This window comes from Amyelois transitella, chromosome 21, assembly GCF_032362555.1.
Source record: "Amyelois transitella isolate CPQ chromosome 21, ilAmyTran1.1, whole genome shotgun sequence".
Classification (NCBI taxonomy): Eukaryota; Metazoa; Arthropoda; class Insecta; order Lepidoptera; family Pyralidae; genus Amyelois; species Amyelois transitella.
Window position 1 is genome coordinate 1,875,446 of NC_083524.1, and position 20,906 is coordinate 1,896,351.

Below are 20,906 nucleotides of genomic sequence, written 5' to 3' on the forward strand. Positions count from 1 at the left end.
ATTCCGCGGTGTCAGCGTCTCGCAGCGTTTCCTACAGACCTGTCACCATTCTTCCTGGATGATTTTATCGGGGTTAGGGCGTCATTTTAGGTATCCAGTTTTCTATACGTCATATACCTCGATATAGACTCACAGAAGGTGTAATAGGGGCCGGTGTAATTTAAAAAGATTTACGTAGATTTAGAAAAGGATATCTTAGTTTGAAATATTTTTAGGTTGAGATTCAGTTTTACCGTTTTATTTACGCCAGACTCAGACACCGCAGACAAGAGTCTTGTCACAAGACGCCAAGACGTTTCGTCTATATATATTTATATAATAATACTCTATGTGTTTCGTTTTACAAAGTCTCATCCATGAGCGAGCATAGAGGAGGGAATTGCATGAGCATGAGCCTCAGTTATTTTGAATTGACAGTGACACTTTGTTTTTAAAATGAATGGCGTAAAACTGAGTGGCGTAAAAATGCCGGGCAATCTTGCAAGGCGATCATTTCACAAATTAATTTATGTACGAGTAGCTCACGACTTCTTTGGCCTGGGTCAACCAACTTCCAATAAATTTAATTGTGCTGCAAGTCGAGCCATCCTGCAACCAACAAATAAATATTAATAAATTTTTAATGAGATGGGAATTCCCTATGAAGGAATCATGTGTAGCCTCTCCAAAACTTGTTATCTGCATATCTACATCACAAATCGGGAATTCTATTTAACAATACATAAAACCAAATAATTAGCTTAAAATAATTTATGGAATTAATATACTAAATAGATGATTGTATAAGTACTAACAAGCTGAAAATTAAATGACTGGCAATGTTTTATACAGAAATATCGTTTTTTATTTACTGTAGGTCTTGCAAAAGCTATTGCTAAAACCCCAGGAATGCCGAATTTTTGATAAAAAACTAGAAATTTTATAAAATGTATGAATCTATCAATATCAACAAATTAAATATATGGATACTATTAAACGTAAAATAAGGCTTAAAAAGAAAAAAACACAATAATAAGCTAGGTAATCTGAAAGTCCTTCGTAGTGGAAAGTGGTAGGGCGCATGCGTAGTTTCACGAGGCAGCAACAAGATATTTATAGCCAATCTCGGTTCCCAGAGATTTCTGCTGTCGTCGTCGGTCACTTGAGCAATTACTTTTGACACAGTCTGTTGAGCCAAGAAATGCCCACCTATTTCACCGATAGGTCTCTTGTAAGATTCAGTCGCAAAAGAAGAAAGGGCAGTAAAAAAACAACAATAGTTTACTACTCTCGCGCGTTAACCGATTCCGTGCGGAGGTCTTTTTGGAAAATCCTGGAAATCCTGGGCAATCAGGACAACCCTAAATAATTTGTTTACTTTTCTTTGTTGTTTGGTAACATACGAGTATTTTATACCGTTTTCTACTAATCCTTCCACCACGCTTGGGGAGTAGTGCAAAGAGTAGAAAAGTAAGTATTGGCGGGTCTGTGGTTGAGATGACAGATACCTAAATTTGAAAGTCCCGGGTTGACCCCAGGCTGACCATTTTTATAGCGAATTATTTGGTACTTACTTGTGACTGACTGCTTGTCTGTCTGCAAGTGTCTTTGGAAAAGATATGTACTTTTCAAGCATCGCAGGATGATTAAGGGCCTGTGTTACCTCCTGAATGTAAACGCTATACATCTTTTGGCATAGACTTTTAGCCACTCCTACAGGACGCTGGTAAGACCCGGTTGCATTGAAAAATAGTGCAACCAGACCCTAAAAAAATAATTTGCAGCGTTTTCTTTAGGGTAGTTAAGTGTTTCAGTTCTTCACAAAGAAATAGAAATGCTTCCTTTGATAAGCGATATCTATTTCTAAACTCCACCGGCAAGCTCGTCGTTTTTGACGCAGTTGATTTCTTCTGTCTTAAGTTTCTGCAGCCATTAATAACTTCCAGGCAAAAATATTACGTGCTGCCATTGTCATAAATATCCTTCTAAATAAACAAATTATTTGAAACGACGTATGATTTCATAAGCCAAAAGCAAGTGATTTATTTACTTTACTAACGCGTTTCGGTTGTGAAACAATTTAAACTTGTTGACATTTGACATTTACACTCGCAAAAACACACGAAACTTGACTTCGAATGAGAACGCAGTCGAAGCGTTCAGAAACTCATCGTCATTAGTAAAAGTTTGTACAAATACACTCGTCATTTTATTTCTAATAGTTTCCTTTAGAGGTGCTGTTCAAGTTTACATACAAAATTGGAACTTAACGCAAACGCAATAGTTCAGTTTGTCACAAATGAAAACTTACACTCGGGGTTCAGATCTCAACGCCCAATGCGTAGAGCGATTGAAGCTACAAGTGTAGACTGATGTGTACTATATTTCTTTTCACTAGTGCGGCTAGCCCGCGATAGGCTTGGCCCGTTACCGAAATTTCATCACGACGACAGACATAGTATTTTGGGAACTTCAGTTGGTCTGCGGCACGCAAGTGCGTTTCTGAGTTCAGTACGATGTCCACGTTATGTTCTCTTACCACTGACTTCAGAAGGCTGCGTCTCGTCTTGGAGAGTCCGTTGGCATTTCGGCTGATAATCCGTCAGGCCGTCTTATCCATTGAGAGGCAGGAGTGTCGCCATTTCTGTTAGCACAATAGGGATGATATCTTGCGGCTAGACCGGGGGTTCGGTTTCCTAGATATTTTTTCTCTTATTCCTAAATATCAGATATTTTACATTCTCAGTTTCGTTATCCTCGTTGGATGCAACAGTGTAATGTTGAAGAGGTTTAGGGAGACGCGGTAATGGCTGATCTGATTAGACCAGGATGGTTCAAAAGTTGATCGTCTAAAATGATATTTTTTATTCCTTTTTGAAAAATGTAATCTTTGTGCTTCTACTTACATTCTTCTACTTGAGAAGCATAAGGTGACACAGGTTCCTTATTGGTCACCACCATATGTTGTATATCTATTATAAATAGATAAATATTAACCTGTGAAAACCTAGCCTTCTCCAGTGCTAAGTTCAATCACACATCAACAAGTCACATATTTTATTTGAATTCTAATCGAATCTATTTTTGGTAAATTGAATGATTGTGCTTTTACAAAGCCCGATTTAGACGAATTCCTATATTTATAACAAACGTTCTCGGGCCTTAATTTTTTATTTTAAAACAAAATTTTATATTTTATGAGAGTCTTTGTGTGCATTTCTGGCAGAAGTTGCTTTTGTAATCGAATTTTATCAACGCCTTTTAAAATTTTGTTCCGGTCCAATATGTCATCGGGAGGGATATAGTCATCAGGTCCTTCACCAGTCCGTAAAGCAAAGGTCAAAGAAAATATGAAAGAGTGTTAAAGGTGGAATGCAGCTTGACAGGCACAGGCAATGAATTGGTGCTTAGATAACTTCGGTTACAAAAATACAATTACCTTAATGCTATTCATTCTTATTTTTGTGCTGCGTTTTCTTTAAAATTTCCCACTTAAACGCAGCCGCTGCGGTGTACGACGACAAACTGTCGCTGAGGCATTGAATCGCACTGCTATACGACTCCAATCTTCATTTTTTAATTTATTGTTGGTGGCATTGGTGGTTTTGCAAGTAATGTATTTGCTAGCTTCTATGAGCTCCAGCAAAGCCTTCGTCTCCTCCTTCGTCAAAGGCTTGCTCTTTACCTCAAACAGATTGATGAAAGAAATAACGAAAATAACGGGAAACGATAGAGCAGGTTTTCCATTGCAAAAGAGAAATGAGCAGAAAATAGCCAAGCGGCACGGCCTCCGTTTAAATCAAATAGGTTTGTGTGTAACATTGTGTTTCCACTGAAAAAGGGGCCTTTTTAATAACAATATTTTTATTAGAAAAGTAAAATTTTAAAAATAAATAAAGCCGCAGCACCGGACAGGATGAGTGGTTCGTCGGGTGCAGTTGGCGCAGGTCGCCGGCTGGTCCAGCGGCCGCTCGCAGTCGGCAGCCTTGTGAGGCCCGCCGCAGCGCACGCAGACGATGGACCGGTGACAGTTCACCGACGAGTGTTGGAAAAGCTGGCACCGGTGATACTGCGCGGACACCCCTATTTGCCCCTCCACGCCTCTATTTTGACAGCAGGCCAGTGGAGGAGCTCGCTGATGGCGAAAAAAAATTTATTTTGCTGTTGATGCGCTCGAACGTCCTTGTTTGGATATGGATCACGAAAGAATTATTATCTAAGACGACGAATGAAAAAGAAACAGAAACAGTGGAAATCGTCACATTTTTCAAAGTGTTGGCCTGGCGTTGGCTCACGTGGCCGAGCTTTGGCTTTGGCCTTGGCCCTGGTTTGCGGCACCGGTCCAGGTCTTGCAGGTGGCATAAGAGTTGACCCTGTGTTGCCTTCCCTGCGATCTAGATCCCCAGCATCTTTTTGCCTTCTTCTGTCAGCCGCCAGTGGCGGGCGTAAGATTGGTTCTGGGGCGAGTATGCCCCTCTTTTCGGCTTCATTTAACCGGGTCGTCACCATTTCGCCTATTTTGACGAACAGGTTCCTCTCAATGGACACCTCAAGCTCGTTAAGGACGTCTTTGAGCTCCGCCATTGTGACGGTCCTGATCCTGAGGTGGACGGCCCGGCAGATTTTTCCGCAAAAGCCTTCCGAAGGGCCCTTGTTTCCTGCTCCAGCTGCGTTAGTTGCTCCCGCATTCTTTTGTTGTCAGCAGTCAGAATTCTGACTGCTGCCGACTCCTCCTGGTGCATTTCAATTTTGTCAGCTGCATCTAGAATGTACTGGCAGGCCTTGTACCTTCATTGATCGCCATACCGTGCCTTTGAGGTTGCCGGATTTACCGGCTTCCTCCAGTACTTTCTCAACCGACGTCCGTACAACGTCAAGTTGTTCGTCAACGATGCTGGCGGACTTTGGTGGCGAAGTCTGTGCGCGCCGACCAGCATGACGGCCCCTCGTGGCTGTGTTGATTTTGGGGCCTCGCGATCTTAGTGTAGGCCCCTCCAGTGCCTTCCGTTTACGGGGAACACTGCCCCTGCCGTTCTTGTAGTCTTCCGTCATTGTGACTTCCGGAAGGCTGTCGTTGTCCTCGTCGGATGTCGGTGCGAGGACCCTCGACTCGTCGACCGTGACCGTTTCTTCCTCGCGACGAAAGGTCCTCGGCCCCATCAATTTGGGGTAACGAGTTGCCCGGCGCCGAGCCGAAACCTGACGCCGCACGAGACACATCCACTCACTGTCTGAGGGCAGACAGGAGGGAGCGACTGGTAGACGGACCTGGACGCAAAAGCGTCTGCCCAAAAGCCGGTTAGGCTATCCAACCCGTCCATGTGTCAGGACATTTGCCGATGGATAACAAGACCCCTAATAGCGGAGAGTTCTTAACCATCGCCCAGGGTGCACCAGCCCAGTGACTTGTCAGCCCGCCGCTATCACCGGATCAAAGATCAAGCAACAGAAGCAAAGCTTTCAAGGTACTGAGCCAACGTGGAGGTTTCCTGACCGTAGCGCCCCGATAGGGACGATATCCTGACCGAACTGGTACTCGGTCAAGATTTCGATTAGGAGAGTCAGTACCGGTTCAACGGCGTCTGACCTTCGTCCTGGTCTGTCGTCCCTATCCTTACCGGTTTATGACATTTGAGGGGTGGGCTGCATCGATTGGGCAGGCGCCCGCTTGAGCGACAGCGGCCTCGGCTTTGCTCCTACGCTGTCAACGTCTTTGCTTTGTGGTCGCGCGGCTGCGCTGCGTTGGCTGTAGCTGCTCGGTAGGGGTTTGAAAGCTTTCGACTTCCTCCCGCATCTTGGCGCATGCGAATTCGCGAGCACTGCTAGAGTTAAGGAATAGGAGGAATAACTGGAGTTTTTTACCAAGAATTTTGCGTTTTTTCGTCGTCGATCGGCGTACATTTTTTTTTCTCAATCACTGAATTTGAATTGTTCTACGGCTCCATAAATAATTATTATGGTTAAAATTGTTATTGGAGTCCGAAAGCTGGTTGGCCTTATGTGTATTACACATTTACAATATAAGTTCAATGTGAATTGGACGGCGTATGTATATTTGTCAATAATCAAAATGGCTGCACTGATGAATGATGTAGTCCCATGTCATAATCCTCACCAAGGATACTTAAAAATTTAATTTCTATTTCTGCTAGCGCTTCCCCACTTGGAGGGCTGTCCTCCTGTCCTTACCGCTGCCCCCTTAAATTATTCTATTTTTACGTTTTTTTTTTGCCTTAACCGCCCAAAACTAAAACATTTAAAAAATTTACTTTTGGTTATAGTTTTAAACTGAGACAATTAAAAGAGAAAACTGATTGATTGAGTGACTGTTAGATCAACATACAATCTTTTTTAAAGAACAAACATCTGTTAGGCTTCTCTACGTTATTTTAGGACCATCAATAAATTTCAAAGTTTTTGATATGTTAACACAGGGTGTGTTTGTTTATAAATTTGGTGTTATTTAATATTTTTATATATCGACCCCATTGGTCCATGTGATTGGTTTTTTCGGACACAAGTTTTTTAACGTTTTTTGGACTAGCGGGGATGGCAATCAGTGCCATCTTCATATAGCCCTGATGCAGTTTAAAATATTTTTAGAGCTCCTAAATTTGTTGACCCTTGGTCATATATGTTTTTAATAGCTCCGACAATTCAAACTGATACTCAACAGTCGCATAAGCAATTTTCCTCTTAAAATTAAGACTTCGTTTCATAGATGGATCAATGTTAACAAAGAAATCGCAAAGCTCATTTGCCATTCTTAAACCTTCACTAAGAAAGTAAATGTCACATTATTGTAATTTATAATTACAGCCAAATTTTCCGAAGATATAATGCCTTTTGTAAAGTAACATTTCAGTTTCACTAAATAAGGATTACTTCTATATAACTAACTGTAGAACCGAAAATAAAGATTTTTCGATTCAAGCAGGCCAAGCCCTGAGGAGGAATAAGAGTACTCTAAAAAACAATAGAATTAATGCTTACGTACCTTGGACCATTCCAGGCCAGATTTTACTGCACCATCACCCGCTGAATCCAATGAATCGGTTACCCTCGACCACATTTCTTTAGAATGTTGCCGAACTTGTGCTGATTTTTTGTAACCAGTAACAATCTCCCGATGCTCATTCAAAAACTCAAATTGACACTCGAGTTGATGAAATGAGACTCTGCGTCTGGTTTGTTATCGATTTGCACCAAAACACCAGACCTGATCAAGTTATTATTAGCTAAGCTATACAATAAAATTATACTTTGTCTGAAATTATTTAATATTTTGTCAAGTTCCTGCCATTTCTTATTATTTCATCACATCGACTTCGCATCGAGGATACCAGTGCCTCACAAACATTCGTGCCTCGAAGTGACTCCCATTCTTCATAAACATGTGTGACAAGTGCCTCTATGACCCTTAATAATAATTTTCTGTCCAAACTAATAATAAGAATGCGAAAGTATGTTTGTTAACTCTTTACACGTTATCTAGATACTGAATCAGTTTATCGTATAAATAAGAGTCTAGAGGTCATGAGCCATCTTCTATCCCGGTAAAGACTATAGTACCCGTGGGATTTGCAAAAACCTGGAAGTATTCTTTATTAGTTGGCGTAAAATTAGGGCGGGTGAAGCTACGGGTAAAAGTTAGTGTAAATATAAAGATCATAATTACCGCGGCGTCACCACCATTGCATTTAGTGGGTTTCTTTGTAGTCGTGCGCTTCTCAGATTTGCGTTCGCGCACGCGCACGATTTCCCGAATTTTCTCAGCCCACTGGTATATAGTGGCCCCACCGGCGTTTTTCCTGAAATTAATTGTGAGATTATAGTGTGTGGCTGGTGACATGGTTTTCATAAAAATAAAAATACATTCAAGTTGAACACGCAGACTGACATTAGATTTTTAGTAATTTCACAAAACACCTGTAAGTTGGTAAACTTCTAGTAAGTTGCTTTAAAATATTTAAATTCATTCAAACAGTTAATCAAATATTTAAGATTATTAATATTAATACAGTGGATGTATAACGATGTATAACGAAAAGTACTTACAATGAAACTTGATCCAAGGCCTCATGCAGCGCTTCCTTGCTCTTCCTGTCCATCCATGGCGCCGACAGCTCATACTTCGCAGACGCCTGGTCCGGGTAATTGGGCGGCATTGTCACATACAGTAACACTTCTCTTTTATTCTCCGCTATCCTGACGCAGAAAGATCTTGCGCTGTCACTTTCTACGTTCCAGTCGTCACCGTAAATGGATGCCAGAGCTCCAATTTCTTCAGTCTGGGAAAGGAAATAACAAGATTTATATATGAGTTACATAATTGTAGGGGAAAATGGAAGAAAGAAATGTTAAGGTATAACAGGGCGACAAACCACTACAGAACACAAGGTGTAAGAAATTGAAGTATTTGGCAATGTAAAGAACCAAAAAGAAATGCACTAGGTACACTAAGGGATAATTTTACATAAAGTTATAATTTAAAATCACAATATTTAAGTCACACCAATTTTTAAAAAGAATAAAATTTTTCACATTTTTTGCCACACTGCCAGTGAATAACTCAGCCTCTTTTAATGATTTTATCAGTTTCGACAAACTGGGTAGCTCATTCTTTTCATAATATCGATATATATGATTTCGGATAGCTTCGTCGTCAAAACTGTCCACATTTGTAATTGGCTTATTCCGCCGTCGCTTCTTCGGTGTCGATAAAATATTTTCAACGGTACCAGCTGCACCAAATTTTTTTTTTATGATACGTATAACTGTGGCCGTCCCGATATCCAATGCTTCTGCAACTCGGGCGATAACATGTTCGATCGGCACAACAATGAAAAACTTAAACAAACAACAGCAACAAAACTCAACAATAACCAAAAGTAACAATAACCGAAAACCACGCAAAGATCAATTAAAACACAACTCGCATACAAGGCTGATGCACTCGTACTGACGCGATTGATAAGCGATGACAAGATGGCCGCCGATTATGTATTGTCCCAGCTCTACGTTATTTCCACGTTCCGTTCCACGTACACGAATTGCGCAGGAATTAAAAAAAAAAAATATTTTCTATTTCGTTAATTTAAAGTAAGCGATACTGTTTTTGTTGTAATATTTTGTTATAAATTTTTTTTTGTTCGGGTAGCAGGCGTGGTTCAGTTTCGCTGACCTGAGCGTCTAATAAAGCAATATCGTAGCTTAGCTCTTTGATCAAATCGGTCGACAACTCTCCTCGACGCTCTGGTGTAGGCATACCGAAGTCAGACAATTTCTTACCGAAAATCGTTATTATTTTGTCCTCTATATGTCTCAGTGCTTCATTGAAACATAGATCATTGTTGACTTGATCCATCCTTTCAAATCTATGCAAGATATCCTCCGATAATGCAGATTTATACTTATCCCATAGTAGAAGAGGATTGGATAAACCGCAAGTGCATATCAATATTGCAAATAGTTCTCTTATTTGCGAAGGAGAGCGACACAGCACTGCCTCTTCCATTGTGGCATCCCAGTGGTTGTCATCTTCCAACAACCCCAACTTCTCACACGCTTGTCGAAAAGTTTCAAGTTCTTGGCCGTCAACTGTTTTTAGATCCAAAAAGCTAGTGGGTCCCTGTACTACATTCAGCAGCATTCGCAAACAGTAACATTCGAAGTTACTAACATGCACTGTGTAAATGCGCCCAAGAGCATCTCCTGCCTTCACACCTGGCCAGCCGTCGACAGGTGTGCCTTGTAAACGACGTTTCCATTCTTTCGACCGTGGCCGAGCTTTGGCTTTGGCCTTGGCCCTGGTTTGCGGCACCGGTCCAGGTCTTGCAGGTGGCATAAGAGTTGACCCTGTGTTGCCTTCCCTGCGATCTAGATCCCCAGCATCTTTTTGCCTTCTTCTGTCAGCCGCCAGTGGCGGGCGCAAGATTGGTTCTGGGGCGAGTATGCCCCTCTTTTCGGCTTCATTTAACCGGGTCGTCACCATTTCGCCTATTTTGACGAACAGGTTCCTCTCATTGGACACCTCAAGCTCGTTAAGGACGTCTTTGAGCTCCGCCATTGTGACTGGTCCTGATACTGAGGTGGACGGCCCGGCAGATCCGCATAAGCCTTCCGAAGGGCCCTTGTTTCCTGCTCCAGCTGCGTTAGTTGCTCCCGCATTCTTTTGTTGTCAGCAGTCAGAATTCTGACTGCCGCCGACTCCTCCTGGTGCATTTCAATTTTGTCAGCTGCATCTAGAATGTACTGGCAGGCATCCTTCATTGATCGCCATACCGTGCCTTTGAGGTTGCCGGATTTACCGGCTTCCTCCAGTACTTTCTCAACCGACGTCCGTACAACCTCAAGTTGTTCGTCAACGATGCTGGCGGACTTTGGTGGCGAAGTCTGTGCGCGCCGACCAGCATGACGGCCCCTCGTGGCTGTGTTGATTTTGGGGCCTCGCGATCTTAGTGTAGGCCCCTCCAGTGCCTTCCGTTTACGGGGAACACTGCCCCTGCCGTGCTTGTAGTCTTCCGTCATTGTGACTTCCGGAAGGCTGTCGTTGTCCTCGTCGGATGTACAAGCTTGCTGTGTCTTACAAACCTGCGTGCGCGAAAGAGACGGGTATAGATTTCAAGACACTGTACGTTCCACCAGAACTGGAAATAATCGTTGGACCCACAAATAGAGGCAGCCGATCATCAGCATCTTATAGGGATTTATTTGCGGATTATTTTATTAATACAAATCCATTAGAATGGCAAAATAGATATGTATTAGAATAGTGCCTACCTATTTATCTAAATAAAACATTGAAGCGAAAACACCTACTAAGTACAAAAAAGAAAAATAACTAATACAGAGTTATCCTGCGATACCTTACAAAAATATTGATTAGCCGGGTCCACACCGGACGATCCATCGATCCCGCGATCCGCGATCCAGGATCGCGGAGCGTGGATCGTGGATCGTGTTAGGCCGATCCACTCTTGGAAACTTGCGATCCCAAATATGCGCTCCAAGCGATCCTAAGGCGATCCGTGATTCAGCCAGTCTAACTCTTGTACGATATGGAGTCACACGTACAACGGCGGCGTCTTGCCGTTGCAGCAGTAACTTTTATTTTGCTTAAATGCTTGCGCAAAAAAACACAAAAAAGAAAACGACGGTTTTGGGTGAAACAAATTTACAAAAATCGCTTGGAATCTGGGACTCAGCTGTACGCAGAGTTAGTGTCAGATAAAGGTGAACACAATTTTGCAAGAATGAATGCTAATCAATTTGAGATATTGTGTTCATTATTAAATAACAAGCTAAGAAAGAATGATACAAATTATAGAGATGCCATTACTGTGAAGGAAAGATTATTACTAACATTGAGATTTTTAGCAACTGGAGATTCGTACGTCAGTTTGCAGTATCTGTTCCGCATTTCCAAACAGTCTATATCGATAATTATTCCTGAAGTTTGTGAAGCCATCATTGACCTGTTAAATGATTATGTAAAGGTAAGTAAAACCATACTTTATTACTCAATAAAAAAGTAGTGTATTACAATCATAATTTAAAGAAGTAACATGTTTACAATTATTAATTATTTTTTGAAAACATGATATAGGTAGGTACTTATTTAATTCGGTGGTGACTGTGGAAGTGAATAATCCTGAGGTTTCAGAAACTGGGACTGCGATGAATTGGAGGCTAGATGAGCAGACGGTGATGTCTGTGGAATTGGAGCTGGATAATTTTGAGGTTGTAGAGACTGGGACTGTGATGAAGTGGATGCTATTGGTGTGCCAGGATATGAATTAGTGTAATATCCATAATTGCTATCCCCATATCTTCCTGTGTCAGCTTGAAAAATAATTTGGCATATAGCATTTTTGACATTAACTAATGTTACTGCATCATATTTCCGCAATTCAGTAGATATATACTGCCCGAAAGCAATGTAAGAATCAGTTTCCGGTTGTGGTGGCTGAGCACATTGTTGCAGAAGTTGGAAAGCCTCTGAAAGAGTTTCATCTGATATGTCATCTGCATTATTAGAAGTAGTTTTCTTTCTTTTTTTTGTTCTTTTGTTTGTTGTTTGGACACTGGATTGTGCATTCTGATCATTCTGCTCTCTACTCTGATCTGTGTGGTGGTTGGCTCTCTCCGGTTGTGTGTCACTAGTAATGTTACTGTTCTCGTTTTCGCTCACTGTAGTATTAACTTCAAGTTCCCCTTCAGTCGTATCAGATTCTACCTGTAACAACAATTATTATTACTATTTACTGCTTATTCTTATTTTCAGCTTTATATTATAATTAAGATCTCCTTTATTTTCAGGTGCCGTCAACTAAAGAAGAATGGCGTACAGTTTCTCAGCAATTCGAGAATAAGTGGAATTTCCCACACGTGATAGGAGCGATGGACGGCAAACACGTCGCTATACAATCGCCTTTTAATAGTGGCAACGACTTTGATAATTACAAATTATTTCCTAGTATTGTTCTTTTTGCATTAGTAGATGCAAATTATAGGTTCCTGTATGTGAATGTTGGGACTAAAGGCAGAATATCAGATGGAGGCGTGTTCAAAAGCACAAATTTATATAAAAAACTTGAAAAAAAAGAGCTAAATATTCCTCCACCGGAGATATTGCAAGTTCCCTATAAAATTGAGGTACCCTATTATATACTAGGTGATAAAGCTTTTCAGCTTAATGATTATACTATGAAACCATACGCTGGTACACGGGAAAGGGGTTCTTGTGAAAGAATTTTCAACTACCGACTGTCAAGAGCACGTAGAGTAGTTGAAAACGCGTTTGGAGTACTTAGTTCTGTCTACATAGTCCTGCGTAAACCTATGCTTTTGGAACCAGAAACTGCGACTAAAGTCGTGCTGGCAACGGTTGATCTATATAACTACTTACGCAGTAATCCTAACCTTATATCGCCAGGAACGTTTGATACAGTACAGGAGAATGGAGATGTAAGGCCGGGTCCAGACGAGTGTAACGTGTAATGTAAGATTACGTGTAATTTAGTATCAACAGTGTGGACGGCACACGAACTAAAGCGAATTGTGAACGCGAAAATATTTCAAAAGCTGTTTCCACTCAGTTGCTACGAACATGCCGAATAGGAAGGTCGTGATAGCTGGTGCGGCTTTTATTTTCATGTATTTACTAACTGAAGACCGCAAAAGTCGGAAGCGTCGATGGTGGAAAACTAATTTGTATAAAAGAAGATCTTCTTTACTTGTGGAACTAAAATCTCAACATATAAGTGGTCAATATAAAAACTTTACCCGGATGTCGCCTACTGACTTCGAATATTTGTTAACAATCATTGCGCCTAAAATATCAAGACAAGACACTATAATGAGATCTGCAATTTCGCCGCAAGATAGACTGGCTCTAACACTAAGAGCTCGTTCCCACCTGTCGGCTATCGGATCCGTATATTAATCGGATGTCGGCGCCTTTGTTCACACACACGATCGGTTGTCGGCCACGGTCGAAGCTAGTGCCAATTTCAAGCACTCTACGCGAGGCGATTGTGCACGATGGACGTCGACGAAGCTCTTGTTGTGATGTATTATTATTTGAGAAGAAAACGAAGAAAGACAGCCAAGGAAAGAAAATATTGGGTGCACCCAATCCTGAGAGAAAGATTTAGTTTGGGAACATTTCAGAATTTAATAACAGAATTGAGGAGTGACGAAATTAAGTTTTTCAATTATTTTAGAATGTCGATAACTACATTCAACCATCTATTGGCTCAAATATCAGTGAGCATAAACTACCAAAATACGAGATTTAGAGACTGCATTTGTACTGAAGAAAGGTTGGCGATATTTTTAAGGTAATATAATTATACATATTAATTTGTATAAAGGAAGAGATAAAACAGTCACTTTTAGTTCACATATATTTATTGAAAGAAATAACTTTAATTTTTTTTAATTACGAAAACAAATTAGTGGAGTTAAATATTACTAAAATCTAAGTCCGAATCTTGAGTATTACTTGAATGTAGTGACAAAGTAGGTGATGCTGGTTCAACGAGTTGGCGTGTCGAATATCCATATCCACTTGAAGGGAAGATATTATTCTGGTTTAATGGTGGGTGCACATTCTGGTTTTGTGACGAATATACAGATTGTTGCACGTGATCTCTTGATTGTGAATGCCAACCATAGTTTGATGAGTATAAACGACTTTCACGCTGCTTTTTAATATTTTGAATCAGTGACAGCACGCCTGATTGAAACTCTAAAGTTTCATTATCGTCAAAAGACGTAACGCTCGGTAGAACACCTTTAAAAAAAGAGAGCATTGGATGTTCGTTACTTCTGTCTGACTGTAGCCTGCTATCTAAAAACTGGCTCATTTTGTCATCGAGACAGGAGGTTTTGGGCTTTTTGGAAGTGCTTGGTAATAGCAGCTCTGAATTTATATCTGTTGTATTGGCCGCTGATGCCTCGGGACATGTATCTGTTGGACGCTTCTTGACAGAATCATGAGTTCGATTAGGCTCAGCCACTTTTTGCAGAAAACTCATCTGTTCTTTATATATATATGGCTTTGAAAACTTAGCCCCTGCTCCGGATTTTTTGACGTCATTTTTATTTGCTCGCATCCAGGCATCTCGTAGATTCGACCACTTTGTAGATACTAATTTACCTGCAATTACAATAGGTACATATAGAAATGTTAATTATTTTACCTACTTAATTATTTTACAGATATTGCGCATCGGGTTGTTCCTTCAAAGAATTGCACTATAGTTACAGAGTTGGTGTGTCAACTATTAGTAAAATCTGCAAAGAAATTAGTTCCACTATCTGGGATGTATTAAGAGACGAGTTCATGCAAATTCCTGATAATGAGCGTAAATGGTTGGAAATTGCAAAAGGTTTTGATATGAAAGCCAACTTTCCGCACTGTCTTGGAGCAGTTGATGGTAAGCACATAAGAGTGGTGAAACCAAACAATACTGGCTCGATGTATTTTAATTACAAAGATTATTTTTCATTTGTTTTACTAGCCGTTGTTGATTCAGAATATCGTTTTATTTTTATGAGTGTTGGCTCGTATGGAAAAGAATGCGATTCTTCAATATTCAAGGAGTCAACTATATGGAAGAAACTGAATGATGGTAGTTTAAATATACCAAAACCAAGGCCTCTACATGCAACACTTCAAAATGATATGCCTTATGTTCTCGTGGGCGATGAGGCTTTCCCTCTGTCAACAAATTTGTTAAGACCTTTTGGAGGCACTCATTTAGACCACATGAAAAAAATATTTAACTATCGTTTAAGTCGGGCAAGAATGTACGTTGAATGCGCATTCGGTATTTTAGCCAATAAATGGAGAATATTTCATCGGCCACTGGATGTCCACCCAGACACGGCTATCGAAATTGTAAAAGCGTGTACAGTATTACACAATTTTGTAAGAGAAAAGGACGGTCTGAACTTTGAAGATATTCATTATGCGGCAGAAAATCCGATGCAAGAACAAGTACAACTGCAAAACTGTAATCCACGTGGTGGTCCTATTGCAAATTATATACGGTCTGAATTTGCAAACTACTTCGTTTCAACAATAGGCTCGGTGCCTTGGCAACCAGAAGCGCATGGTTAATATTTATGTTTTGAATTTTACGTATATTATTAAATAAATAACTTCAAACACTTACCACATGATTGTCTTTCTTTTTCGTCCAAATTGTCAAAATTAGGTATGAGTAGGCAGCAAACTTCCCGCCAAGCAGCTATTTTCAGGTTCTTATCTTTATAATCATTTAGAGTTTTGTCCCAAAGGACACCTCTTTCCTGAACTAGTGTGATCAATTGTTCGGGGTTGATATTTTTTTCCATTACTACGAATCACCAAACGTGCGTACAATAAAAACACAACAACTCTGCTTGCGCGCCGCGATGTGTGTGTGCGCGATCGCAGGTACGACGTACGCACGAACGGAATGAGGGGTAGCGGGGAGAGGGTTATCGGCTCCGACATCAGACAAATGTGAACAGCGCCGTTCTTAATCATAGGCGAGCGAGATCCGACACGATTTTTTTCCGGGCGTAGAGGGCTGGCAAAACACCCGACATTTCTTGTCGGAGCCGACACAAAATCGGTTTCCGATAAGTGTGAATAGCGTCATATATAATGCTCTGCCACTAGAACTTCCGTTTAATATACGGATCCGACACCCGACAGGTGGGAACGAGCTCTAAGATTTTTGGCAACAGGAGATTCATTTACAAGCCTTCAATACACCTTCAGAATTTCAAAACAGTCAATGTCTTGCATTGTACCAGAAGTTTGTGAAGCGATTATAAAAGCATTGAAAGAAAACATTAAGGTGAGTTTTACATATTTTTATTTATTTATTAAAATAACAAATTAAGCTATTGTATTAAGTACGGTAAGCAAAATTAAAATTATTCCAAAATTAAAATTAGAAAGTTGAATCAAATTGTATCTTCAAATCATGTAGTACAAAATTTATTCTTTTCAAATCAGGTCATTCACAAAGTCTACATCTTCATATGAAGTTTGAGATAATTCTGAGGGAACAGGTGAAGCATATGGAGCAGTAGGGCAACTTGTTTGATTTTGACCTGTTGAATACCCTGAAGTAAGTTCTGAGCGATTAGACAAAGAAGGTGGTTCATTGCAGTATCTTGATGAAGGAACCGAGCCTGTTGTATACCCACTGTAATTGAATGCCGATGGATAATAATGTTGAGAAAAGTTAGTGCACCCTTCATCGGCTTTGAATATTACGTCCATTATTGCTCGCTGCACGGCATTTTTAGTACTTCTGTTATATTGTTGCATCTTGCTGCATATAAAATTTGAAAAGAAAAGGGTTTCACTGTCAAAATTGTTTGGATTATTGTTCCGGGGTTCAGGAGTAGGACTAGAAGCAGCACTCTTAAGCAGGCCAAGAGCCTCCGAAAGCATACCCATTTTTTTATTTTCGTCTGATTTCTTTTTTTTGGGGGCCTGACCAGTTGGTGATATAAATTCTGAACTGTTATCAAACAAACTGTTATCATTTTCGACACTTGTAGATGCACTCTGTTCCGGTTCATTTGTAATCTGTAATTAAAAAGAAATTCATTGTTTCAGCTGCCAAAAACAGAGTCAGAATGGATCCAGATCTCAAACAGATTTGATGAATTGTGGAATTTTCCCCATTGTGCCGGAGCCATGGACGGTAAACATGTCATTCTCGAGGCTCCGGTACATAGTGGCACAGAATATCGTAACTACAAATCTAATTTCAGTATAGTGATGTTTGCTTTAGTAGACGCGGAATATAATTATAAATTTCTGGATGTCGGATGTCAAAGCCGCATTTCAGATGGTGGAATTTTTAAGGAAACTGAATTATATAAAAAACTAGAAAATAATTCGTTAAGATTGCCTGCACCTGAAGCACTGCAAGGTAGAAACAAAGTAGTACCATATGTTTTTGTAGGAGACTCTGCCTTCCCTTTACAAAACAATATAATGAAACCCTATCCAGGAGAATACCCCAAGGGATCGCCGCGAAGAATTTTTAATTACCGGTTAAGCAGAGCTCGCAGGATTGTAGAAAATGTATTTGGTATCACAGCATCTGTGTTCAGAGTTCTACGAAAACCTATGCTCCTTCAGCCCAAAACCGTGGAGACTATAGTCATGGCTATTGCACACTTGCATAATTTTTTGAGAAACACGGATTCATCTAAAAACTTGTATGCACCCCCTGGCTCACTTGACAGCGACCAAAACGGAAGATTATGTGAAGGTAGTTGGCGGAGAGATTGTGAAATGTCATCTTTACTTCCATTGAATAATGTACCTAGAAGAGCTGCCTCAACGGCAAAACAAATTAGGGATGAGTTTAATGACTATTTTATGAACGAGGGTACAGTTTCTTGGCAGAATACATATTGTTAAGTTTTTTTTATCAAGTCGAAGGAAACTAGTTCAATGCAGTTACCTCTGTGTTGCGTCGTTTCCTTGGATTATTTCGATCTCCTAAAAATGCCAGCGCCTCGTAAGCAAACCATGTACTTTTGTACGTTTCATCCCCACCTGTAAAATAAATTACAATAAATAAACAATACAATAGAATATAGTACATATATGTATAGTAAAATATAGTAGAATATAGTAATATAGTGGGTATACAATAGAAGTAATAATTGTACTAATAGCAAGTAAGTGATAATACCGTAAAAACTAAATTAATAAATAAAAGTGTGTAATATGTAAAGCAACATAAATTTATAATAAAACATACCTTTTCCGGAACTATGGCTCTTCTTTACTTTTCCTTTTTCTCTTCGATGTGAAGCAAGCAAACTAATCATTTTGTTTTTGCATTCTTCTACATCTCTTTCCAATGAATGAGCAATATCACTCCAAGCATCGTGTTTCAGATTTTTTTTATAGTATTGCGGGTTTTTTGGATCCCAAATAACAGGTTTTTTTTGATACAAACTAATAAGTTCAAGCGATTGTTCGTCACTCCACATCATGAACGTACATACGACACAACCGTCACGAACGCCGTCCAAACGAGCACTGCGAGCGTCTTTGTGTTCGCGCGAAAAACCGACAGCCGATGGATCAACCCCGAGCGCCGCGCGAGCGTTACATGTAATGCTCGTAGTGCCGTCCACACGTAGAATTCGTGTTACATTACACGGTGGATTACATTACACGTTACACTCGTCTGGACCCGGCTTAATACCTGGAAGCTGGCGAAATGAACCGCCATCACAATCGCTACAACCGATGGCCGTCGTACCAAGAAGAGCAACTGAAAATGCCACTACAATACGGTCCCACTTAGCAAGACACTTTGTTACAAACCATACAATAGTTTGGCAAAATGAATATCAGTAAACTAATAGCTCACATGTTCCAATGTATCGCGTGTGGTTCCGGGTTCATTTTTATCCGCCATAAAGTCGAAGTCATCATACGCAAACCACTTTGATTTATATGTATCTTGAGCACCTGAAATAAACAAGTTACTCATTAAAATCACCACGTGTATTTCTAACAGCTTAAATGTAAAAAGCGAAATCACGTGAAATCCACAGTAAATATTATGATGTAATTACTTATAATAAAATATATAATTTTAATACCTACAGATAAAAAGTAGCTTTGTTTTCTTACCGGATTCAGTTATACGGCTTTGCTTCTCTCTGTGTTTCTCCCTTCTGTAGCCTCCCGCCAGAGATCGCATTTTTTTCTTTAGGTTCTCGATCGACTTATTCCCCATTTCACGAGAAATCTGACGCCAAGCATCATCTCTAACACCTCTATTGGTGTAATTAGAATCTTTGGGATCCCATAAACATTTAAATTCTTTATAAAGCAATATCAAACGGCGACTTTCTGAGATGTCCATGGCGAGGTGGATCGCGCGAACCAACACAACCGTCCACACCGCGCGCATCACGCAACTGAGGCACCTTTGAGGCTGGCACAAAAACCGACCGCACACGGATCGCGCGAGGTAGGGAGCGCGCGCTCCAATACGTGCGCATGGATCGCGCGCGGCACGTCCACACCGCCTGCATCTTTGGATCGCGCTGCTGCCGCGCGCGATCGGAGCGCGATGGAGCGTCCGGTGTGGACTCGGCTATTGGTGTTGCAGAATCACCCTGTATTATACTGAATAATCCAGCTAATAAAAATACTTGCTTACCAAATTCTTTTTTTTTCATTTTCTTATAAATTTTCCGAGCACATTTTGTTCGTGATTTCTTCCCATCTTCTTTTCTTTAAATCCCGATCACTGTATTCTTCTGATGTTATATCCCAAATTGCTTTACGGCTTTCAATTTCCCGAATAAATTTCTCTGTATCGAAAGTCATCTTCATCTTCAACAAAGTTCGGAACGCAAAATACGTCTGGCTGCTACAACTAGTGCGCGGAGACTGACCGCAGCCGCATACATTCGCCTACCCACGTTCTGGCTGCGCGCAGCCAACCGGCTGCCGTGCAAACAACCGCGTTGTTTGCACGGCTGCCGTGCAAACAAACTGCCGCAGCCGGGAATTCATGGTTGCCTAGTGCGCGGGCTCCTATACAACGTCATATGTTTTACTGCCTAGCCTGGCTGCGCAGCCAGGCTGCCTAGTGTGCCCTTAATGTACAGTTGTAGGTGTTCCAGTCCTGCTGTGGTAGGACTGCAGGGTTTTTGCAAAGTAGCTCGCCATTTTTTTTTGGCCAGTATAACTTTCCTTTGATCTCCCAAGAAGCGGGCACTGTTTTTAATTCAACCCGGCCTTTTTTACGAGTCGAAACTATTTTGAACATGTTTCTGGAAAAAATATATCATTTTTCTATAACACTTCAAAAACTACCACACGATTACAAACAATAACAACACTATTAAAAATACTAACATTATTGTATCTTCAGGGGATGTGAAGTTTGCTTATATGTATAATAAATTTATCCAACAACAGTTAGTTTTGCAGTCAATTACAAACAATTTTTAGCCGCCATCAACTTTTCATTAAGGACAGTGACAGTGACAGCAGATCTTTTTAGTTTGACATTGACTTATGAGTGAAAGATATTCAAAACGAGATTTAAATGGAAATATAATTAGGTGCTCTTGGGTGTATTTTGTAACAAGTGCTAAAATTTTGGTTGCAACTACTTACAATTTTAGTTGGTAATATAAACAATTGTCTAACTAAATATTACGCAATGCGTCATTCATAGTAGTACTATAAATACCTACATTAGTGTAGGTCCCATCACCCTCAAATATTCATGGATTTATTTTCTATAAAAAAGAACCCTAAAAAGCTGAATAAAAGTATACTGTTTTATGTAATTTAAGACCTTTTGCTGATAAATATATAATTATTGTACTTTAAACCAAATAATTTCTGGATATGTCGT

At 40.3% G+C, this 20,906-nt stretch overlaps 5 protein-coding genes across 5 annotated transcripts; 2 read left to right on the top strand and 3 right to left on the bottom strand.

The window, feature by feature from the left end:
• The first annotated feature begins 1,754 nt into the window (after positions 1-1,754).
• Positions 1,755-15,669, top strand: LOC132903081 (uncharacterized). Its single transcript, XM_060950401.1, has 2 exons — positions 1,755-11,477; positions 12,301-15,669. The coding sequence occupies exons 1-2, from the start codon at positions 11,040-11,042 to the stop codon at positions 12,979-12,981; spliced, it is 1,119 nt and encodes a 372-aa protein (XP_060806384.1). The 5' UTR covers positions 1,755-11,039; the 3' UTR covers positions 12,982-15,669.
• On the bottom strand, positions 11,526-19,722 carry LOC132903082 (uncharacterized). The gene is made up of 3 exons (XM_060950403.1): positions 19,160-19,722; positions 18,894-18,994; positions 11,526-12,217 (listed from the first exon to the last, which is right to left on the bottom strand). Exons 1-3 carry the CDS (start codon positions 19,440-19,442, stop codon positions 11,600-11,602), a joined length of 1,002 nt encoding a protein of 333 aa, XP_060806386.1. The 5' UTR covers positions 19,443-19,722; the 3' UTR covers positions 11,526-11,599.
• On the top strand, positions 13,525-15,669 carry LOC132903076 (uncharacterized). The gene is made up of 2 exons (XM_060950396.1): positions 13,525-13,823; positions 14,707-15,669. Exons 1-2 carry the CDS (start codon positions 13,525-13,527, stop codon positions 15,608-15,610), a joined length of 1,203 nt encoding a protein of 400 aa, XP_060806379.1. The 3' UTR covers positions 15,611-15,669.
• LOC132903086 (uncharacterized) lies at positions 13,817-15,846 on the bottom strand. Its single transcript, XM_060950408.1, has 2 exons — positions 15,666-15,846; positions 13,817-14,644 (listed from the first exon to the last, which is right to left on the bottom strand). Exons 1-2 carry the CDS (start codon positions 15,844-15,846, stop codon positions 13,947-13,949), a joined length of 879 nt encoding a protein of 292 aa, XP_060806391.1. The 3' UTR covers positions 13,817-13,946.
• On the bottom strand, positions 16,227-18,510 carry LOC132903085 (uncharacterized). The gene is made up of 3 exons (XM_060950407.1): positions 18,273-18,510; positions 17,970-18,064; positions 16,227-17,080 (listed from the first exon to the last, which is right to left on the bottom strand). Exons 1-3 carry the CDS (start codon positions 18,508-18,510, stop codon positions 16,490-16,492), a joined length of 924 nt encoding a protein of 307 aa, XP_060806390.1. The 3' UTR covers positions 16,227-16,489.
• Positions 19,723-20,906: the final 1,184 nt, after the last annotated feature.